This window comes from Dryobates pubescens, chromosome 15 (genome assembly GCF_014839835.1).
Source record: "Dryobates pubescens isolate bDryPub1 chromosome 15, bDryPub1.pri, whole genome shotgun sequence".
NCBI lineage: Eukaryota > Metazoa > Chordata > Aves > Piciformes > Picidae > Dryobates > Dryobates pubescens.
Window position 1 is genome coordinate 590,495 of NC_071626.1, and position 19,091 is coordinate 609,585.

At 58.6% G+C, this 19,091-nt stretch overlaps 1 protein-coding gene across 2 annotated transcripts in view; it reads right to left on the reverse strand.

The window, feature by feature from the left end:
- The window catches only part of VEZT (vezatin, adherens junctions transmembrane protein), a 33,134-nt gene that overhangs the window by 7,113 nt on the left and 6,930 nt on the right, over positions 1-19,091 (reverse strand). The window contains exons 2-9 of one of the 2 annotated variants that reach the window (XM_054167931.1): positions 16,001-16,135; positions 13,149-13,238; positions 11,882-12,057; positions 9,486-9,761; positions 5,493-5,630; positions 4,659-4,806; positions 543-877; positions 16-209 (exon numbers count right to left, since the gene is read on the reverse strand). In XM_054167931.1, coding sequence (XP_054023906.1) covers positions 16-209; positions 543-877; positions 4,659-4,806; positions 5,493-5,630; positions 9,486-9,761; positions 11,882-12,057; positions 13,149-13,238; positions 16,001-16,135 — 1,492 coding nt within the window. Of the gene's footprint in view, positions 1-15; positions 210-542; positions 878-4,658; positions 4,807-5,492; positions 5,643-9,485; positions 9,762-11,881; positions 12,058-13,148; positions 13,239-16,000; positions 16,136-19,091 lie in introns of both variants that reach the window. The other variant, XM_054167930.1, reaches the window with a different exon arrangement.

The following is a 19,091-nucleotide window of genomic DNA, read 5'->3' on the forward strand; positions in this document are numbered from 1 at the left end:
GTCCCACGTTGTTACCTTTTTGCTTGGGGTTTCTTCCACTCATTCTTTCCACCTGGGAAATGGCTTCTTCCCAGCAGCTGTTGCTGGCCTGCATGTGAGGCTGAATAAACTTCAGCTTCTGCTCCAGAGCTTGATGGGCTTCTGTTGTCAACTCAGCTGTCTCCTTGGTGCTGACAAGCTTTTCAAGTTCATCCTCAAGAATTATTACCCTAAGTGATGAAGAGATGGGCAGCAAGAAGTCACCCCCCAGACCCGACCTCACCTCCCCTTCAGCCACTCCGTTCCATAGCCTCCGATTTTCCCCTTCGAGAGCAGGCTGCCCACAGAGGCTGCGGAGTCTCCCTCTCCGGAGGCTTCCAAACGCCACCTGGCTGCATTCCTGCTCCGGCGCCGGCTGCTCCGCGGAGCTCGCCCCAGCGCCCCGCGAGTCGGTGACCGCCCACGGCTCAGCCCGCCGTGGTTCCCCTGTGGGGCGCAAACCGCCAGCCCACGGAGCCCGAGGCCGAAGCCCCCTTCCCGCAGGGAGCCGGGGGGGAACTCACTCATTGAGCAGCGCCTTGAGGTGCAGCTGCAGGCTGCGCAGCGCGGTCTGCAGGCCGCCCAGCTGCCCGCAGCGCTGCCGCGCCGCCCGCGCCGGCCGCTCGCCGCCCGCCGGGGGCTGCGTCTGGAAGTAGCGATAGAACTCGTAGCTCCTGCGCAGCTCCTCCAGGCAGGCGGCCTGGGTGCCAGGCAGGCCTCGGGTCACGTCGGACAGGATGCGGTGAGGCAGGCGGTCAGGGCACAGCAGGGGCGTGGGGGAGGCGTTGGCCGGCGAGAGGAGCAGCGCCAGCCGCCTGAAGAACTCCGAGCTCTGTCCCACCCAGAGCTGGAACAGGACCTGCAAAACAGGGCAGGCTGGGCGCCGGGCACGGGGCAGCGGGCACGGGGCAGCAGTGCCAGGCTGGGCGCCGGGCACGGGGCAGCGGGGCCTGGCACGGGGCAGCAGTGCCAGGCTGGGCTCCGGGCACGGGGCAGCGGGGCCGGGCACGGGGCAGCAGTGCCAGGCTGGGCGCCGGGCACGGGGCAGCGGCGCCAGGCACGGGGCAGCGGGGCCAGGCTGGGCGCCGGGCACGGGGCAGTGGGGCCGGGCACGGGGCAGCAGTGCCAGGCTGGGCTCCGGGCACAGAGCAGCTGGGCCGGGCACGGGGCAGCGGGGCCGGGCACGGGGCAGCAGTGCCAGGCTGGGCTCCGGGCACGGGGCAGCGGCGCCGGGCACGGGGCAGCAGTGCCAGGCTGGGCTCCGGGCACAGAGCAGCGGGGCCAGGCTGGGCTCCAGGCACACAGCAGCAGGGCCAGGCTCGGCTCAGCCTGGCCACGCTGGCACTGGGTCAGTGGTGGGACTCGATGATCTTGGAGGTCTTTTCCACCCCAAGGAAGGCTCTGGCTCTCTGCTCGAGAATGTCAGCCATGGTTCAAGGGGAGCAAGGGAAAGCACCACTGCAATTGCCTGAGAGCCTGCAAGGGCAGGAACTGCTTCCAAACTGCAGGGGAAACTATTGGCTCAGGACACCATGGCAGATGGGGACTCCTCTCCAATGCAAGGGGCAGCTGTGACACTTCTCCCTGCAATCATGAGCCCGGTTAAAAGGTGACTGCAGGTGCAGGCTGTACTCCAGAGTGAGGGACACCAAGCAAAATCACTCCTCCTGCTTTCCCCCCTCTTTCAGCTGCAGACAGAGCTCACAATGTACTGGTGCTGAGGTTCTGCACCTGCAGCTTTTGGAACAAAAGGTTTCCATCTTTGGACCACTACAGACAAGCAGCAGGGGTTGCTCCCCAGGGTGCAAACAGCCAGGAGCCAAACACTCAGAACAGTGAAATAAAAACTGCAATGCCTTCAGCTGGATGTGGTCTGCTACAGCCCAGGGCACATCCACAACACTGGGATGCAAATGACCAAATACTCCAAAGGAAACACAAATAATTCCACTGCCAAGGGATGGTTATGAGAAGAAAGAACACTGGGTGATGTGGAAGTCACCTGGGGCACACATGCAGGGCTGGGACTTGTCAGGATGCTGAGGGAAAAGGCAACCGAATGGGCAGCAGCCAGGCAGGTGTCCCTGAAGCTGTGCTGCCCAGCTCAGGAGGTCAAGCAGCTCATGCTCTCAGCAGCACACCAGAAGACCAATCCCTTCCACCAGGCACAAGGCAAGAGGTGTGAAAAAGCGGCACACAGGGTTGTGGACTTCAGGAGTTCAGAACAACAATAACCCAAAACCTACCTGAGCAAAGGCACAGTGGTGAGAGGAGGTTCCAGGAGTGCTCAGGCTTGCCAAGAGCTGGCTTTGTCCGTGTCCTGAGGAGCTTTCCTGACACCTAACCTCACCCAAGCCGTCCCACTGGCTCCCCTCAGCACTATTTTGAATTAAGCCAAATTTTTCCCCTCTTCAAACTGGTTCAGTCCAAGGACAAGGCAGCAAAAAGACACAGACAGCATCTGCCCTGTGGCCTCCACCTGGGGCTCTTCACCAAGTGTGAAGGAGTGTCTGCACTGCAGCTGCACTTCAGTGCAAAGGCAAGAGCTGCCCAACACTCAGACTGGGAGCACAGGAGCCCAGGCCTGCAACACAAGCAAGGCTGAGGGGAGAGCCCACTGCCCCCTGGGGCACTGCAAGGAGCTGCAGTGAGCTGGGGCTGGGCTCTGCTCCCTAGTCTCAGGTGATAGAAGGAGAGGCAAAGGCCTGAGATTGTGCCAGGGGAGGGTTGGGTTGGAGAGGAGGAGAAATGTCTTTGCTGCAAGAGTGGTCAGGGACTGGCAGAGGCTGCCCAGGGAGGTGGTGGAGTCCCCATGCCTGGAGGGGTTCCAGAAATGTGTGGCCATGGCACCTGGGGCCATGGTGGGGTTGGGTTGATGTTGGACTGGAGCTCAGAGGACTTTTCCAACCCAAACAATTCCATGGTTCTATAAATATGTCCCAAAGTTATCAAAGTATCAAGGCAGGAATCTGCTTGGGACTGATTTATGTCAGTTGAGCTTGGTTCAAGCACAGCCCAGCCTGCACCAGTGTCTGAGTCCACAGCAACTGAAGTGCAGCAGCTGTGACCTGAGCTGCACCCAGAAGGCAGCCCAAGAGTTGGACTGAAAAACATCTCAGCAGTTACTGCAAATTGCAGGTGAAAAAAGACTGCAAGCTGGAGCAGAGGAGGTGCCAGGGGAACAGGAGGGAAAACTTTGTCCCTGTGAGGGTGCTGAGCCCTGGAGCAGGCTGCCCAGAGAGGCTGTGGAGTCTGCTCTGGAGCCTCTCCAACCCCACGTGGCTGTGCTCTGTGTGCCCTGCCCTGGGTGCTGTGGCAGGGGGGCTGCACACAATGATGTCTGGAGGTCCTTTCCTACCCCTGCCATTCTGTGACTTGCTTGGCAAGGTTGGTTGAGCTCTGACTGGTTGCAGAGTTGCAGTGAGGAACCATTCCAGAAGCTTGCATCTGATGCAGCCTCTTGCTTACATCAAAACTTGGCAACCACTATTCCTGGGAACATTTACTATCAGAACAAAAGAAATCAAGGGCTAGGAATTAAGTGAATAAAGTACACCAGGAGCCAGCTCCACAGAAGCACAGAAGAATGGAATTTGCCATAAAAAGTGCTTAAAGGGAAGAGGCTCAGCAGAGAAGCCCTGAAGAGCAGAAGGCTTGCACTGAAACCAGCTCTTCCTCCCAACTGCAAGCACTGAGCCCTGCAGAGGGCAAAGCCAGCACCTGGGCTCCAAAGCTGGTAAAAGGCCACTCCATGGCTGCCATGCTGTGCACTTCAATGGTGTTCAAAGATCACAGAGTGGCTCAGGCTGGAAAGGACCTCAGAGCTTAGCTCCTCCAACCTCCCCTCCAGGGACACCTCTCAGCTAGGCTCAGCTGCTCAGGGCCTCATCCAGCCTGGCCCTCAACACCCCCAGGCAGGAGGCAGCCACAGCCTCCCTGGGCAGCCTGTGCCAGAGGCTCAGCAGCCTCCTGCTGAACAACTTCTGCCTCAGCTCCACTCTAACCCTGCTCTGCCTCAGCTCCAAACCATTCCCCCTGGGCCTGGCTCCAGACCCCCTCAGCAAAAGTCTCTCTGCAGCCTTCCTGCAGGATCCCTTCAGGTGCTGGCAGCAGCTCTGAGGTGCCCCTGGAGCCTTCTCCTCTGCAGGCTGCACAGCCCCAGCTCCCTCAGCCTGTGCTCAGGGCAGAGCTGCTCCAGCCCTGGGAGCATCTCTGTGGCCCTCACTGGTTCTCACCACACTGGACTGCACAGACTCCTGCCTGGCAAACACAGGCAGAGGAGCAGAAATACTCAGCAGCAGGTGAAAAAAGGCCAAAACTAAAGTGAAAGGAGAAATGGGAGTAAAGATCCTGTTTCCTTCAAGGCTTCTCCTGTGCCCAGGCCTCACAGGGATGGGCTCCTGGAGAGCAGTGAGCTCTGCCACCCCCATGCCTGGCACCAGTACACTTTGCCAGTAGCACCTCTGGCATCAGCGGTGTACAGATCCCTTCTGTACCTCAGGTCCTGGAAACTGCTAACAAGGCTTAAAAATCTGCAAGTCAGTGGAACAAATGTTCCTACAGGCCAGGCTGGGCCAGCCCCAGGGCTTCCTGGGGTGAGAGATTCCCAGCAGCTGCCTGTGTCCCCTAGGAGTGCTCACCTTGAGTGCAGGCAGGCTGAAGCCATCGGTCAGGTTGTGTGCCTCCTCCTCAGACACCTGCTCTTCACTCAGCCCCAGGCCCAGCTCCTTGAAAGGCACCACACAGATGTAGCTGCTCACATTGTCGCTCTCCGAGTTCAGAGGGTAGGTGCAGCTGGAGTCAAGGCTGCTAACAGAGCACTTTGGCATGAAACACACGAGAGGGAACCCCCTGCTGCCTGGCTCAGTGCTGGCAAGCTGTGTGAGAGCACAAACATCCCACCCCAACCCACCTGGGGGCTTGGCACCCCTGCTCGCAGCACAAGTTTCAAAGGCTCTTAGAAGGATGGGACCTGAGCCACTGGCAAAGCCATGCACCCACCTGTGAACCACAGCCACCACACCTGAGCAGGGACCTGAGCACTTCCAAGGGAGGGACATACCAAGATCCCCAAGTCCAAGCCCAGCTTAAACCAGAAGTCATGGAGTTAGCAGGGGAGAGAGGAGCCCCCTGTGCAGCTTCAGAGCAGCCTGTGTCACAGAGCAGACATGGGACGGTGCCAGTGCCCTGGGGGCTCTCACTGCTCCACTCTGAGACTGCAGCAGGGCACATTCTGGTTGGACATCAGGGGGAAGCTGTGCACAGGGAGGCTGGGGAGACACTGGCACAGGCTGCCCAGCGAGGCGGCTGAGGCTCCAGCCCTGCAGACACTCGAGCTCAGCCTGGCTGTGTCCCTGGGCAGCCTGCTCTGAGCTGGCCCTGCTGCCTGCAGGGGGTGGGAGAGGATGGCCTCGGTGGGCTGGAGTCTGAGTGAGGGGCAGGGGAGCAGGGCTGGGGGCGCAGACAAAGGATATGCCTTCAGCATGTAGAGCGTGGCCAGCCTGGCGGCGCGGAGGTTGGCCGCGACCGCTCGGTACACAGCCCTGCGCAGGCCCGGCAGCTGCTGGCTGGGGTGCTGGCCAGCTTTAGTGAATGGGCAAGCAGCACTGACCCTGTCAAGCAAACTTGAAAAGTAAAATGTGATACAACTGTACAGATGGCCTACAGCGTGTCCACACAACAGCACAGCGCTTCTGCGGCCGCTCGGCACCGCCGGGGCGCGGGCAGGCCCCAGCAGCCTGCTTCTGCCCCCACCCAAGCCAGGGGCATCTGTTTCCTACAAGCTTTTCCAACACCATGGAGTTGCTGGCTGGAGAAGACCTCCATGCCCAGGCCCTTTCCTGATCTCCTACCCAGGCCTCCCTTGCCCATGGCTCAGGGGGGGTCCCTTCCACCCAGCCCATCCCACAAGCCTGAAGCCAGCTCCTGCCCCCCTCAGCCATGGGCAGGGATGCCTTCCACTAGAGCAGGCTGCTGAAGGTCCTCCCAGGTCGGCCTTGAACACCTCCAGGGAGGTGACACCATGTGCAGAGGGGAAGGGCAGGAGGGGGGAGGGCTGCAGGCCTGGTAACTTCCTGCAGCCCCTCTGACTGATGAGCTGAGTAAGGCAGCAGACCTGACCCTGATGTCACTCCTGCTGCTTGTGCCTAGCTGGGCCAGGCTGCATGGTGACTGGGAGGGGAAACAGCTTAAGGCCTTCACTGCCAAATGCCAGAAGCAAAGCAGCCCACCCAGAGAGCAAGGCTGGACCCAAGTCAGGATGTTTAATGTGATGAGCACCAGGGGATTGATGCCAAAGGCTGCAGCTTGTGGAAGTTGTCAGCTGAGAGAGCATATGGAAATATCTGTGTCCCACAGGAGACTATGTGAGTGATGTGCAAGGGCCTGCAGCTGGGCTGGGACAACCCCAGGCACCAAGCCAGGCTGGGGGCAGAGTGGGGTGAGAGCAGCCCTGGAGAAAGAGCCTTGGGGGTGCTGGGTGCTGAGCAGCCACCCAGGAGCCAGCAGTGCCTCCTGCAGCCCTCAGGCAGCTGTGTGCTGGGCTGCAGCCAGAGCAGGGTGGGCAGCAGGGCAGCAGAGGGGATTCTGCCCCTGGGCTCTGCTCAGACCTCACCTCCAACCCTGCCTCCAGCTCTGGGGTCCCCAGCAGGAGAAGGACACAGAGCTGCTGGAGAGAGCTCAGAGGAGGCCACAAAGATGCTCCCAGGGCTGGAGCAGCTCTGCCCTGAGCACAGGCTGAGGGAGCTGGGGCTGTGCAGCCTGCAGAGGAGAAGGCTCCAGGGGCACCTCAGAGCTGCTGCCAGCACCTGAAGGGATCCTGCAGGAAGGCTGCAGAGAGACTTTTGCTGAGGGGGTCTGGAGCCAGGCCCAGGGGGAATGGTTTGGAGCTGAGGCAGAGCAGGGTTAGAGTGGAGCTGAGGCAGAAGTTGTTCAGCAGGAGGCTGCTGAGCCTCTGGCACAGGCTGCCCAGGGAGGCTGTGGCTGCCTCCTGCCTGGGGGTGTTGAGGGCCAGGCTGGATGAGGCCCTGAGCAGCTGAGCCTAGCTGGGAGGTGTCCCTGGGCATGGAGGGGAGGCTGGAGCAGAAGAGCTCTGAGCTCCCTTCCAGCCTGAGCCCCTCTGTGATTCTAGGATTCTATATTGAAGTGCTTTAAGCAACCTCTCATAAAGGACTTTAAAGACCTAATAAAATCAAACCCAAGTGTGCTGATCCATTTCTGAACATGAATTTCCACTGCCAGTCCTGCCACAGGTTTCCCTAGGGAGCACCACAGTATGGGATGTTCTGCATGCCAACCTCTGCCCTTTCCCTAGCTCCTGAAGGTAACAACTGGAAGTGTTTGTGGATAAACTGCACCTCAGTGGGCAGAGCCACAGAAAGGGAACAAAACTCTTCTACCATGAAGCAGAGAAAGGAGACCTGGGTTGTGCTCCAGTGATGTGAGCACCCCCAGCTCCTCCACACAACAAAGCCCCAGCATGTGCTGCCAGTGCCCAGCCAAGCCATTTGCTCTGCTTCTGGGCAGAGAGGCTTCAGGCCTCTTGTCAGACAGTTCCATATGCCAGGAATCTGCCATTAGCATAAGTGGCAAACAGGTCTGTGTGCCAGGCATGCCATTGCCCCAACTTCCTAATGGCCATTTATCTTCTGTGCATTTTAATTGGGCTTACAGAATGCTGCCAGCTTTCTCTCTCAGCCACAAAGAGCAGGAAGGGAAAGAAGGTTAAGTGCAGAGAAAGGCAACAGAGCTGGGGAAGGGGCTGGGGAAGAAGCCTTCTGAGGAGCAGCTGATGGAGCTGGGGCTGTGCAGCCTGGAGAAGAGAAGGCTCCAGAGAGACCCAACAGCAGCCTTGCAGTACCTGAAAGGAGCTCCAGGAAGGCTGCAGAGGGACTGTGTGCAAAGGCCTGCAGGGACAGGATGAGGCTGGCAGGGCCCTGGAGCAGGCTGCCCAGAGGGGGTGTGGAGTCTCCTGCTCTGGAGACTTTCCAACTTGCCTGGACACATCCCTGTGCAACCTGATCCAGGTGACCCTGTGTTAGCAGGGGGTTGGCCTGGGGGCTCTCCAGAGCTCCCTTCCAACCACCACCAACTGCATGATCCCATGAGCTGGAAGGTCCTCCAGGCTAAAGCAAAGCAAACCCTGCAGAGCTCTGGCCAGGGGCTGCCAGGGGCACGCTGGCACAGCCACGCTGCTCCCACCCCAGCCACGCTGCAGAGGCTTTTGAACAGCCTGCCAGAGCTTTCAGTGCAGAGGCTGTCAGATCAAGCACCAGCTTCCAGTCCAGCCTGGGCTTTGTCCATCCCTTATCTGAGACATGCAGTGATGCAGACACTGACCACGAGTTCGTTTGGGTAGGCTTAGGGAACACTCCAAACGTTTGGCCCCAGCTGGAATGTGGACAAGCCCTGACAGCAACAACTCTTCAGAGCCTCTCTGCAAAGATAAGGCTGCCTCTAGCCTCACTGGGTGCTTCTTCAGCAAAATCCAACCCACAACACAGCTGGGCAGGCTGAGGACATGCTGCTGCATTCCAAAGGCAGAAGGAAACATTGCTTCAATGAAGCAAACCCAAGGTGGCTCAGGCTGGAGAATGAACTCAAAATGTTAAGTCTACAGTTTCAAGGTTGCATGTGAGAACATGTGCCTGGGAGCAGCAGGGGCTGGCAGGGACACAGCTGCTTGGGTTGTTGTTGTCTTTAGAGAGAAGCCAGTTGGAGTGGAGCTGCTGGCGTTCCCCACCTCCCTGCACCTGCACCCAGACTGGCACGTGTTCACCCAGAGGCTCTAAGGGCAAAGCACACTTGGCAGTGCACAGAAGCAGGCTGGCTGGCATCCACTGGACATGTCCTGATGGCCTTTCCCACAGCAAGTCAGCACAGATTAGCCAAAGGCTGGGAGAGGTAAGACCCTTAACTGGCATCCCTTAACTGGCCCAGAGGCAAAGGCAGCAGTCAGTGACTGCAGAATCAACATCTCACCAACTGCATGCAAGAAGAGAAGAGTAAGCTTGGGGGTGGGAAATGCCCTCTGGTGGCCTTTGTCCACTGCTGGGCTCTCCTGACTGGCCCTTGCTAAATACAAGCAGAATGGTTCTCAAGCCACCTTGTCTGGAACCTCAGCACCTGCACCTCGCTTGATTTACTCAGATGTGGTCACATGAGACACACAAAGTCCTCAAGCACACAGTGCTGCTCTGAGTCCCCAAACCAGTGACCTGGTACCAAATCCATTTCCTGAGGTAACTGACTGCTAGCAGAGAAGGAGGTTTCAAAGGTCTAGGGGGCTGGGAGCCTCAGCTCTGCTGTGGCACCCAGGGGTTTGGCACCCAGGGGTTTGGCACCCAGGGGTTTGGCACTGAGGCGCTGCAGTTCCCAGCTGCAGCTTGTCTGCCTTGTTAGGGCAGAGAGCTGGGAGGCCACCTGCCCTGGCTGGCCCTGGGCACGAGCAGAGTGAAACACAGACTCACAGGGTGAATCCTCTGGAGATGACCTCGGTCTCCTGGATGAGCCTCAGGGCCTTCCTCACCAGGTTGGTGAAGGCTCTGCTGCTGGCCACCGTCTCCTCCAGCTGGACGCAGTGCCTGCGCAGCGACCGCTGCAGCCGGGCTGTCCTCCACGTGCCCCACAGGCGCAAGGCTGCGTAGCCCAGCAGCAGCAGCCCCCAGGGCAGCCCCCAGGGCTCCTTCCAGCACGAAGGCAGCACAAACACAGCACTTAGGAAGGCAAGGAGCAGCGAGACATCCCTGCAAGAGAGACACAGCATCAGCCACAGGCTGCTCCCCTCAGGCACCTGGGGAAACCACAGAGTCACTGCCTCTGAATGGTTTAGCTTGGAAGGGACCTCCCAGATCACCCAGCCCCAACCCCCTGCCATGGGCAGGGACACCTCCCACCAGCCCAGGCTGCTCAAGGCCTCATCCAGCCTGGCCTCGAACCCCTCCAGGGAGGGGGCAGCCACAGCCTCCCTGGGTGACCTGTTGCAGAGTCTCAGCACCCTCATGCCACAGAACTTGTTCCTAACATCCAACTGCTTCCCAATCTCCAGTCTAAATCTCCTCTCTTCCAGCTTCAACCCATCCCCTCTCATCCTATCACCAGAAGGCTGAGAGAGCCAGGGTTGTTCAGCCTGGAGAGAGGAGGCTCAGGGAGATCCATGGACCAGGACACAAAGGGTGGCTCCAACTCCACCAGCACCTAGCAAGGTTGGAGCAGATGACCCTTGGGGTCCCTTCCCAGCTGGCACTCTGTGCTCAGCTCTTTTATGGCACTAGCAGAAGACCAAGGCCCATGCTGAAAGGTCAGTTTCCCTCACACATTTGACTTTCAGCACAAACCAGGGAAGGGAAGAGCAAAAGCAAAGGCCTGCCTGCTGAGCACTGAGGCAGGGAGGGCAGGAGGCAGAGCCTCTGTACTGCCAGGTTCAAGAGCAGGGAAGGGCTCGTGGCTGGTGGTGACAACAGCCTCCAGCAACGCCAGCTCCGCTTCTGCCAGGCCCTGACTCATCTCACTTGCACACCAAGCACACCACTAGTCTCAGGCACATTCCTATCAGGCCTTGAGTCATCGCTTTGGATGATCTGGTGGCTTTTCAAAACCCAGCAGTGAGGCAGTGGCAACCTCAGCTCAGCTGTTTCTTAAGGGCAGTTTAAACACTCCATAAAGTTGTCACCTCCAGCAGGAGCACTCAGCCCAGAGCAGGAAGCAGGCTGTGTGCCTGTGTGTGGCTCACCCTGGGGATCACAGGCTCAGGCTGGTACAGTGATGACAGCCTGCACAGAGCTGGCTGGGAAAGGGCCTCCAGGGGCACAGAGCCTTCACTTGCTCAGATCTCCTCTTGTTTGTTTTTGGAAGGAAACTGCTGACTCTCCTCACCTCTGACAGCTCTGCATCCTGTGCTGGGTTTGGAACTCTTCACAAGGCATGTTTTCCCATTTCCAAATTAAGAAATCATCTCTGGGGTTCTATTTCCCTGCACAGTTCTGTGGCCATAGAGCAAGCAGCTCTGCAAGTGGAACAAGTCCCTCCCCTGCCTTCCTGTAGCCCCCTGCAGGTACTGAAATGCAGCTCTAAGGTCTGCCTGGAGCCCTCTCTTCTCCAGCCTCAGCAGCCCCAGCTCTCCCAGCCTGGCCCCACAGGGCAGGTTCCCAGCCCTCTCTCATAATCCTCATGGCCTCCTCTGGACCCACCCCAGCAGTTTCATCTCCTTCTTATGCTGGGGGCCCCAGAACTGACACAGTGCTCCAGGGGGGGGTCTCACAGGGCTACACCTGAGAATTAACTCCGTCCCCCCCCCAACATCTTGTGTGGAGACTGCAGCAAAGAAAACACTTCTGGGTTCAGTCTTCACCATCACATCTCATTGACCAAAATCACCACTGCATAGCTTTGGAGACTGATGGATCAATCAAAATCACCACTGGATAGCTCTGGAGAGTGATGGATCAACCAAAATCACCACTGGATAGCTCTGGAGAGTGATAGATCAATCAATCAACCAATATCACCACTGGATAGCTCTGGAAGCTGATGGATCAATCAATCAATCAACCAATATCACCACTGGATAGCTCTGGAAGCTGATGGATCAATCCAAGTCATAGCTCTGGAGATGAGCAGCTCATCAGCCAGGCGAGTTCCTCCTTTCAGCCCCCAGCAGGGTCCACTCCTGCTCAGGCAGCTGCCTCAGGCTGAACCCCACTCCTGCCAGCAAGCACCTGAGTGAAAGCCCAGGCTGGCATGAATCATTTGAGGGCCGCTGGAGCACAGCCCCCCGAGGCCTGAGGGAGGAAGAGGTTATGTGATGTGCAGCACCTCCCCTCCAGGAGAGGGGGCGCGGGCGCCGCAGACACGCTCTGTACAGTACCAAAGGCTGGGAGCTGCTAGGGAGCGGAGCGTCGGCAGCTGCCTGCTGTCCTGGTGCTTACACTGCCCTGCAGCCAGGATGCTGGGGTCAAGGAACTCCATCAGCTCCACATCCTCCTGCAGCAGCACCTCCTGGTGCAGGATGGTCCGGAGCGTGTCCGCCCGGAAGCCCAGGTCCTGGCCGGAGAGAAGCACAGCGGACGAGCGGCCGCCGGTGAGCAGAGCCAGCGGCCAGGAGAGCCCCAGGCACGGCCCCCAGCCTGCAGCAGCGCTTCAGGCACACCACACACAGCTGCTGAGCACCAGCACCTCCCCTCCCTGCTCTCCTGGGGCACACACCGGCCCTGGCTGAGCCAGGCAGCCACAGGTGACGCCGAGGGCTGGCACGGCAGCTGCTGCGCCTCACACAGCTAAGGCTGTGGAAGTCAGGGCAGGATGGAGGACACCGATGGACACGGCTTGGGGAGAGGCAGAGTCACACACAGTGGGTGGGCTGGCAGGCACCTTCCAGATCAGCCAGCTCCAGCCCCCTGCCAAGGGCAGGGACACCTCCCACTGGCCCAGGCTGCTCAGGGCCTCATCCAGCCTGGCCTTGGGCACCTCCAGAGAGGGACAGCCACAGCCTCCCCGGGCAGCCTGTGCCAGAGTCCCCCCGGGCAGCCTGTGCCAGAGTCCCCCCAGCCTCACTCTAAAGAATTTCTTCCTCATCTCCAGTCTCATTCTGCCCTCCTCAAGCTTCAATCCATTGTCCTTTGTCCTGTCACTCCCAGCCCTTGTCACAAGTCCCTCCCCAGCTCTCCTGGAGCCCTTCAGGGACTGGCAGGCTGCTCTGGCAGTCTCCCTGGAGCCTCCTCTCCTCCAGGCTGCACAGCCCCAGCTCTCTCACACTGCTATCACTTCAGATAACTTGCACTCTGCTGCTAATGGGAAACATTTGTTTCAGGACTATGGTGAGGAGGAAACTCTGCCCTCCTCTGACTCATCCTGTGTCATCCTGTGCTGCCATTCAGCCAGACCTGGACAGGCTGGAGAGCTGGGGAGGGAGAAACTGAATCTTCAGCCTGGCTGATGATACTGTGCCTGGGTTTGTGTGCCCAGTTTGCCTGGCACAGCAACACTGCAAACCAGGACCAACATTATCTGAAGACTAAGCAAAACTGGGAGCCAAACCCAACCCAACAGCCCAGAGATGGTGCTCAGAGGATGGGGAACAGAGGAGGATCTGGGGATTAGGAAAGGGAATGAATGACCCCAAAGTGATCACTCACCAGGCGGTGAAGGATGTCCTCATTTCTCTTGCAGTGTGGAAAAGGAAAGCAGCTCCTGAGGAGCTCAGCTAGTTTTGACAGGATGCCTTGCTGCAGGGGACAGAAATCACCCAGTTAAAAACCCAGCCAGAGCCAAGCAAACAGCAGCAGGCAGCTCAGGGCTCTCTGCATCTGCTTTTCTTTCAGCTCAGAGCAGAGCACCTGTAAGGAAGCTTTGCTCACTGTGCCTGGCCCAGCACCAGAGCACACCGAGGCCACATCTGCTTCCTGCCCCTCTGCCTGGACAGACCCTGAGAGAAGGCTTTCAGCAACCCCACCTAGCTGGGGCAGCAGGGACTGAGCTGCACTGCTCAAAGCAACTACAACTAGCTGGGTCTCAGCAGACTACAGCTCACCTGCAAAAGAGTTCCTCTTTCCTTAAGGATCAAAAGCCAGCAGTGAAGTGAAATGGCCAACAGGGACTGCAGTGAAGGACCAGGAGAGGAGCAGCCTCTCCTTGCTGACATTGCTCTGGAGGAGTGGTGAACAGAGACAGGGAGGAGTGACTGCAAGAAGAGGAACCCCCCAGAAGCTACCTGTGCATGGAACCACAGCCTCAGAGGCTCACAGACCATCTGTCATCCCGAAGCCCTTGTGCTTCACCTGGTTTTCACTGTCCTACTCTGCTGCTCTGCAGGAGCCTAACTCCAGTTTCTCTTCATGGGTGCCTCACCTCTGTACAGTTAGAACTGCACAGCTACACCCAGGGGAAGTGTTTGCAGGTCAGTGGAGAGGCAAAGCAGCAGCACAGGTTTGACAGTGACAGCTCTTCCCAACACAGGGATGATGAGCCATCCCTGTGGCTCATCAGGAGGAGCTCTCCCAGCAAGCCACAATGCTGCAGACTGTGGAATAATCCCAATGATTGCACTCTGATGTTGCTCAGGGACACTGACAGAAACTGGAAGGGGAGCAGTGCTCACAAATCAGAACAGCCTCCAAAAGTCTTCTGAAGTGGTGCAAAATAAACCCAAAACTTCCTAACTATGGTGTGTGGGCACTGGGAACTAAACAAAGGTCCTTGCTGAACAACTTCTGCCTCAGCTCCACTCTAGCCCTGCTCTGCCTCAGCTCCAAACCATTCCCCCTGGGCCTGGCTCCAGACCCCCTCAGCAAAAGTCTCTCTGCAGCCTTCCTGCAGGATCCCTTCAGGTGCTGGCAGCAGCTCTGAGGTGCCCCTGGAGCCTTCTCCTCTGCAGGCTGCACAGCCCCAGCTCCCTCAGCCTGTGCTCAGGGCAGAGCTGCTCCAGCCCTTGGATCACCTTTGTGGCCTCCTCTGGGCTCTGCCCAGGCAGGATTGGAGGTGAGGTCTGAGCAGAGCAGGGCCAAGGGGCAGAATCCCCTCTGCTGGCTTCAAACTCTGCAAGCAGAGCACAGAGAGACTCTCCCCTTGCTGCATGCAGGGAGCCTGCCATGCTCAGCTGCCTGGCCCTCACAAGGCTCTGGGGCTTCACCAGGAGGGATAGTTCTAAACTGCTGCCAGCTGCCTACAGCAGCCTGTGGCATGGCTCAAGGACTCCAGCCAAGGCTGTGTGCTGGGCAGGGAAGATTTGGGGTTACTTTCCAGCTTAAAAATACAAATGTGAGCTTAGAGAACCCTGCAGAGGCAGGCCAGGGCCTGGAAACAAAGGAAGACAGCCCCCTCCCTGGCCTGGGCTGTCACCAGGCAGGTGGCAGGAACACATGGCACTACCCAGCTCCTTGGAACAGTGGCTCCCAGCCTGCATTCCCTCTGGGAGTGTTCCTGGTGCTGAAACTCCTTCCAGCAGCACACAGGGCAGGGCACACTGCCAGTGCCTCTGGAGTGCTCTTCTCAGCACTGCAGAGCACCACCCAGGCCACCCCTGGCACCTGAGCACCAAGGATGGACAACTAAGAATTGCTGTTGGGGGTTTGTTGTGAGCTTTTCTCCTGTTGGTTTTGTTCTGATGTTTAGGCTTCTCCATGGAATTGCTTCAGTTGGCAAAGACCTTTGGGACCACTGAGTGCAGCCCTTAGCCCAGCTCTGCCAGGCCACCACCAGACCATGACCCTCAGCACCACATCCCCATGGCTTTGGATGGGGACTCCACCACTGCCCAAGGCAGCTTGGGCCAGGCCTGCACGACCCTCAGGGGGCAGAAATTGTTCCTCATGGCCAAACCAAACCTCCCCTGGGGCAACTGGAGGCTGAGTCCTTGTGTCACATCACTCAGGACAAGAGATCTCAGCCCCCACCTGGCTCCAACTTCCTCTCAGTGTGCTGTAGAGAGTGAGATCTCCCCTCAGCCTCCTTGTCTCCAGGCCCTCCAGACCCCTCAGTCTCTCCTCAAGTCCTCCAGACCCTTCACCAGCTTCATTGCTACCCCCTGGACACACTGCACCACCTTCATGACCTTCCTGGGAGAAGGGGCCCAGAACTGAACCCAGGGCCCCAGGTGCAGCCCCACCAGTGCCCCCAGTACAGGAGGACAACCTCTGCTCCTGCTGGCCACAGCACTGCTGCTCCAGCCCAGGATGCTGGTGGCCACCTTAGCCACCTGGGCCCACACTGGCTCATCTCCAGCCACTGTCACCAAGCCCCAGGTCCTGTGCCACCAGGCAGCTCCCAGCCACTCTCCCCAAGCACAAAGAACAAAGCCTGGCAGACCCACAGCCCTCACAGATCTCCCTCCACTGCTGCTGCACCTTCAGCAGCTCCTGCCCACAACACTGTCCTATTGCTTGTGAAGCACAGTAAGAGATTCTGGCTTTGCCCTCTGATTTTGCCTGCTGGTGAAGAGGTGTGGCTGTCCCTTGAGAGGATCAAGGTGCAGGAAGAGGACAGGACTCACTCTGTGGGCAGCAGGCACAGCTCTCTCCTTCTGGCTCTCTGCTGCCGCACACAGCTCTGCCCTCTGCGACACGGAGGAGCATGCTTCAAAGTCTGTGTGCCCCAGGTCCTGCAGGTACTGGTACAGGGGGGAGTTCTGAAAGGAGAAGGAGGACAAAGGTTACACACCCTCCCTGCTGCCCAGCAGCACCCACACAGCCAGGAAGGGAGGGAGCCCCAACACAACACAGGCATGGACCTGATGGAGCAGGTCCAGAGGAGGCCACCAAGATGCTCAGGCCTGGAGAACCTCTGCTCTGAAGCCAGGCTGGGAGAGTTGGGGCTGCTCAGCCTGGGGCTCCAGAGAAGCAACAGCATTGTACCTGCAGAGGAGCTGCAGGCAGCTGGGGAGGGACTGCTCAGAAGGGGCTGTGGGGATAGGCCCAGGGGCAATGGTGTGGAACTGGAGCAGGGCAGAGTTAGGTTGGACATCAGGAGGAAGCTCTGCAGAGGGAGGCTGGGGAGACACTGGCACAGGCTGCCCAGGGAGGGGGCTGAGGCTCCATCCCTGCAGACATCCAGGCTCAGCCTGGCTGTGTCCCTGGCAGCCTGCTCCAGCTGGAGCTGTCCCTGCTGCCTGCAGGGGGGTTGGAGAAGAAGACCTTGGAGGGTCCCTTCCAACCCAATGCAATCTGTAGCTCTGTGCTATTTCCACTCTTTGGAGCATGCTGGGACATCCTTTGCACCCCCTGAGGAGTTACTCAGCACAGACTCAGTGCCCAGGCATGGCCTGAAACTCAAACCCCGGAGCAGCTCACAGCCAGTGCCCCTCAGCCACAGTGCCAAGGGCTGTGCAAAGGCACAGGGATGGTAATGACTCATTTCCTCCTGGGAACTTCCCAGGGTGACAGCTCCATCCTCTCTCTCGTCCCAGCAGCCTTCCCCCAGGGCTGAGCACTTTCCCCAGCTCTGAGGAAGCAGTGTGCTGGCCTGGAGAGGCTGCAGGGCAGGGCTGGCTCTGAGGGCAGAAGCACAGAGAGGGGCCTGCCTCTTGCTCAAGCCACTCCCCAGTGTGCTTGATGGTTCCAGGAGAACCTGGGCATAGGAGTGGATGTGCAGCACCTTGTCTCCCTAAACTGGGCTGCATGCAGAGCCAGGCTGTGCACCCAGCACACCTGGCAAAGTCTCACCAGCTCCACACAAGAGGCTCCAGGGCAGCAGGGAGGTCTGGGGCAAAGGCAGCCAGATTTGTCCTCAGACAGCCCCAGCAGGGGATGAACACAGGAAGTCTCACTCCAAACCTGCCTGGAGGCTCACTCCAGGCTGCAACCCAGGGACATCCTATCCAGGCTGCTGGCAGGCCTGTCCATCATCCTGACCTGATCTGTCCATCACCATCCAGAACCTCAGGCTGCACCAGGGCAGGGACAGGTTGGAGTTTAGGAAAGATTCCTTTGCTGCAAGGGTGGTCAGGAGGAGTGGCAATGGCTTGGAGACTGGAGACATGCTTGGCAGTGAGGCTGGGGAGACTCTGGCACAGGCTGCCCAGGGAGGCTGTGGCTGCTCCCTCCCTGCAGGTGCTGAAGGCCAGGCTGGATGAGGCCCTGTGGCAGGGGGCTGGAGCTGGATGGTGTTTCAGGTCCCTTCCAATCCAAACCAAACCATGAATCTCTGAGCCTGGATGACCACCACAGCAGTCAGCTCTTGCCCATGTTTGACAGCCAGGTTTGTCTGTGCCCAGCTGTCTGTGGCAGGAGGACACTGCCATCAATCACTGGCAAGCCCAAGGAAAAGCCTCTCAACACTGCAGCTGGGTGCTGTGTCACTTAACAGCTAGGGTGGAAACAGGGCCTGAAGCAAGGGGGGACACCAGGAGGGGGTTCAGTGCTATGCTGCACTCCTGACATGTCTCCTGAGTGTCTTCTGCCAAGGCACTTTGTGAGCTCACCTAGACACAGGAGGCAGCCAGGGCTGGAGACATTCTTGCATCACCCAGACAATTACACTGCCTAAGAGCACTGCTGGGAGTGCAGAGGAGAGGCAGGACAAGCAGCAGGCCAGATGCCACTGCTGCTGTGCTCTGCACACACTGCACATGGGAACTCCTGCTGACAAGTGAGGCAAGGCAGGCAGAGCACCTGGTGCCCCCAGCAGCAAGATAACCCCTGGGAAAATGAAGCAGCTCAGTGTTTGCTGAGCCTGGCAGCAGGCTGGGGAAAGAAAGCAGCACTTGCTGCTAGGACTCTGCAGCTCACTGCACTCAGTGTACTGCAAAGCCACTCAGACCCAGGCAGGCAGAGCACAGATGCAGGCAAGCTGCCATGCCCAGAACCAAGACTGACAATCCTCTCCTGCCACACCAATCTCTGGCTCTAGAGAGAGGGATGCAGAGAGCTCCCTGAGCATACTCAGATCCATACCACTGAAACTCATGGAACTCACAGCCAGATGTTTAACCACAACTCTCCCTCTGCCATGGCTGAAAGAGGCTGAGTCTCATTCTAAGTGACACAGAAGTGATGCAGGATTAAAGAGCAATCCCCTGGATTCAGTTTGCTCTTTAACCCCTCCCCAAGGCTTAGTTTAATGCCCCTTGCCATGCAGCACTGACTGGGTTAGAGCAAACCAGCACCTAAGACTAAACATCATGGTTGCAGCTCTGAGTCTGCAAAGTTAAACCAAGCTCAAACCAAAGCAAACCAAACTCAAGCCAAACATCAGAAGATAATCAAAGGTGCCCAACACTGCCTGCTGCTGTGGGGGCAGGGTTGGTGCAGTAGAGCACTGCCTGGCTCCAGGAAAGAGCTCCTTTTGGATAGCTCAGATACATCTGCTGCAGGCTTGCAAGCACAGATACTGCTCTTGTGTGTGTGAGGCACCGTGGGAGCATGCTGAGGCACACCTTTGCAACCCCAAATCAGATGCAGCCTCTGCCAGCTTGCAGAGCCCCCCGGCAGCAGCAGCTGGGGATCCAGGCCACACCCAGGCTGCTTTGTGCCGATGCACCAGGAAGGCAGTGACTCAGGACCCCCCCGGCAGCTCCAGCACTGCCCTGCTTTCCGGTCACAGCTGACCAACAGATGACCCTGAGAGCAACACCACAGGGCCACTGC